The sequence below is a fragment of the Artemia franciscana genome, chromosome 6 (assembly GCF_032884065.1).
Source record: "Artemia franciscana chromosome 6, ASM3288406v1, whole genome shotgun sequence".
In the NCBI taxonomy this organism is placed as follows: Eukaryota; Metazoa; Arthropoda; class Branchiopoda; order Anostraca; family Artemiidae; genus Artemia; species Artemia franciscana.
The window spans coordinates 5,330,784-5,333,937 of record NC_088868.1 but is presented as its reverse complement, the minus strand read 5'-3'; the positions used below and the strand labels follow the sequence as shown (position 1 = coordinate 5,333,937).

Sequence of the window (3,154 nt, the reverse complement as noted above, 5' to 3'; positions counted from 1 at the left end):
CTAAATATCAGATTTCATTAAGATCCGAGCACCCGTTCGTAAATCAAAAATACCTCACTTTTTCAAATTTTTCCGAATTTTACGCCCCCCCCCCGCGTATGGTAAAATCGGGGAAACGATTATTTCTAATTTAATCTGGTCTGATCCCCGATACGCCTGCCAAATTTCATGGTCCTAGTTTATCTGGAAGCGCTTAAACTAGCAAAACGACATGACCTCTTCTATTCATCCTGAAATATCAAAATAAAAACCGAAATCGTCAGGAAAATATGAACTCTAATAAAGATGCATGTAGGTATGCGCTTCAAACTAAGTATATGAGTCAAAATGCTCCTTGAAAAGGACAAATAATCAAGTGTTTGTTATTTTGTACTTGACACATATAGATTAGTGATTTAAATTCTCAGGGTTTCAAGCTGTCGTAGATTTCTAATTAAAATTTTTAAAATCTTGAAATTGTTAGTTATTCAATTCAAATTTTTAAATCTTGATATGTCTGTTGAGTAAAAAATAAAACTTGAAATTTGGATCCGATCTACCTTTAGATAAGAAAATTATCCTGTAAAACTTTTGATTTATAGATAATTAATAACTAATTATAATTAATCGTGGAAATACAATAAGATGATATGTACGATACCAAAATAAGAATAAAATTCTCAGTGGTATACATAGCAGTATATACAATTTTATGGACAGATATTTACAGCCTCTATACATAAACATAACTATATTTTCTGACTGGTTTTTGTGGAAAAGGTGATAAATTCTGAACTAATATTGTCGGTGCGTTCAATTTCCATGGTTAACTAAAGGGGTGTGAATTTTCATTTTTTTTTTTTTTTACATTTCATTAGTAAATCTTTGAAAAAAAAAATCGATGTCATGCCGCTTACTAGAATTCAGATACTCATCTATGCCGGCTATATAAAGAAAATAAACACATACTTATTATAGTCCGAGTTGTAAAGTTACAAACAAACATTTGAAAATACCTTATCTGAAATCCCTATTAAAAGTATTCACATGAAAAAACATAGCACATGAAAAGTTCTAAAGTCATCAGACAAGAGAGAATGGTTAATCAATCATCATCATAGCTGTTTAGTTATAATTATTAGCAGAGACTCGTGAAAACTAATTGGAGTTCTAATGAGTAATTTGTGACAATAGTACTTTAAGGCTCAATAATGATCTGTTGATGAATGCTTTCTGTATGATTTAATAATATGGTTAATACATTACCTGCAGATAAGATGACGTAATTTTCATTCAAAATCGTTTAGGATGGCATCATAGATTTGTAAAAAACGTGACATCATGCTCCCTATATATTTCAAATCCATGTGTAGAAATGCAAACAGTGTATACGTGTTTAAGTCAAAGAAAGAGAACAACAGAAAAATGTCGGTTAACAGAATTTCAAAAGCATCGAACTTGAAAAATGCCTTATTAAAAGAGATGAAAGAAAAAGATACGAAATCGGATATTCTCCAAATGCTGCTACACAACGGGGCAGACCCTAATCTGAAAGACAATGAGGAAAAAACAGCTTTGCATTATGCTGCTGAAAAAGGCACACTGGATATTTGTCAGCTGCTATTGAGCAATGGAGCCGACCCAAATATAAAAAGCGGTTTCGACGCTGAGACAGCCTTGCATTATGCCGCTAAAAAAGGTAAATTGGATATTTGTCAGCTGCTGTTGAGCAATGGAGCCGACCCAAATATAAATAGCGGCTGCGACGCTGAGACAGCCTTGCATTATTCTGCTAGTAAAGGCACACTGGATATTTGTCAGCTTCTGTTGAGCAACGGAGCCGACCCAAATATAAAAAGCGGCTTCGAAGGAAAGACAGCCTTGCATTATGCTGCTGAAAAAGGTAAACTGGATATTTTTCAGCTGTTGTTGAGCTACGGAGCCGACCCAAATATAATAGATGGCTCCCTTGAGGAGACAGCTTTGCATTATGTTACTGGAATGTATGCTGATGAAAAAGGAACTCTGAATATCTGTCAGCTATTACTGAGGAATGGAGCCAACCCAAATATAAAAGGCGGCGCATACGGACAGACAGCCTTGCATTATGCTGCGACATTGGGCAGAGTGGATATTTGTCAACTACTGCTGAGAAATCGAGCCTACCCAGATATAAAAGACAACAGGTTCAGGAAAACAGCCTTGCATTATGCTGCTGCAGACGGAGCACTGAATATGTGTAAGCTGCTGTTGAGCAATGGAGCCGACCCAAATATAAAAGATAGCTTGCTTAACGAGACAGCTTTGCATTATGCTGCTGAAATAAGAAGACTGGATATTTGTCAGCTATTGTTGAGCAATGGAGCCGACCCAAATATAAAATGCGGCTTCGAAGGAAAGACAGCCTTGCATTATGCTGCTGAAAAAGGCACACTGGATATTTGTCAGCTGCTGTTGAGCAATGGAGCCGACCCAAACGTTGTAAACAAGTACGGCAAGACAGCCTTGCATTATGCTGCTGAAAAAGGCACATTGGATATTTGTCAGCTGCTGTTGAGCAATGGAGCCGACCCAAATATTGAAGTCGACTTGTACAAGAAAACAGCCTTGCATTATGCTACTGGAAAAAGCAAACCGGATATTTGTCATCTACTGCTAAGTAATGGAGCCGACCCAAAGGTAATAGGGGGCGTCAAGACACTATGGAGAATAGCCTTCAATGACTCTGACTGTTCACTCAAATCACTGTGCCGGGATGTAATTAGGGAGCATTTATATTATGATCATATAACCAACAAATTTCAAAGTATAAACATGCCAGAAACTTTGAGACAATATATAATTAAATATGTCCGTGTAACTGAGCCACTGAGTAACTGAAGCCCCATATAAGTGAACTCCTTTGAAACTGAGCCCTGGTGTAACTAAACCACTGATCAACTGACTTTCATTTAGCTAGACCCTCATGCAACTGAACCCTCTTTCAACTCAAGCCCATTTAACTAAACCCCCGTGCAACTCAACCACCGTGCGACTCATCCACTGTGCAACTCAACCATCGTGCAACTGAATCACTGTCCAACTGAACCACCTTGCAACTAAACCACCTTGTGTAACTGGCTCATCGAGCAACTGAACCACTGAACTCAGCTTTTCAGTATTCTAAAAATGTGAG

General features: G+C 37.3%; 1 protein-coding gene across 1 annotated transcript; it reads left to right on the top strand.

Annotated features, from left to right (window-relative positions):
* The first annotated feature begins 1,404 nt into the window (after nt 1-1,404).
* LOC136028468 (putative ankyrin repeat protein RF_0381) lies at nt 1,405-2,859 on the top strand. Its single transcript, XM_065706310.1, has one exon. It carries the CDS (start codon nt 1,405-1,407, stop codon nt 2,857-2,859), a length of 1,455 nt encoding a protein of 484 aa, XP_065562382.1.
* The last annotated feature ends 295 nt before the right edge of the window (nt 2,860-3,154 follow it).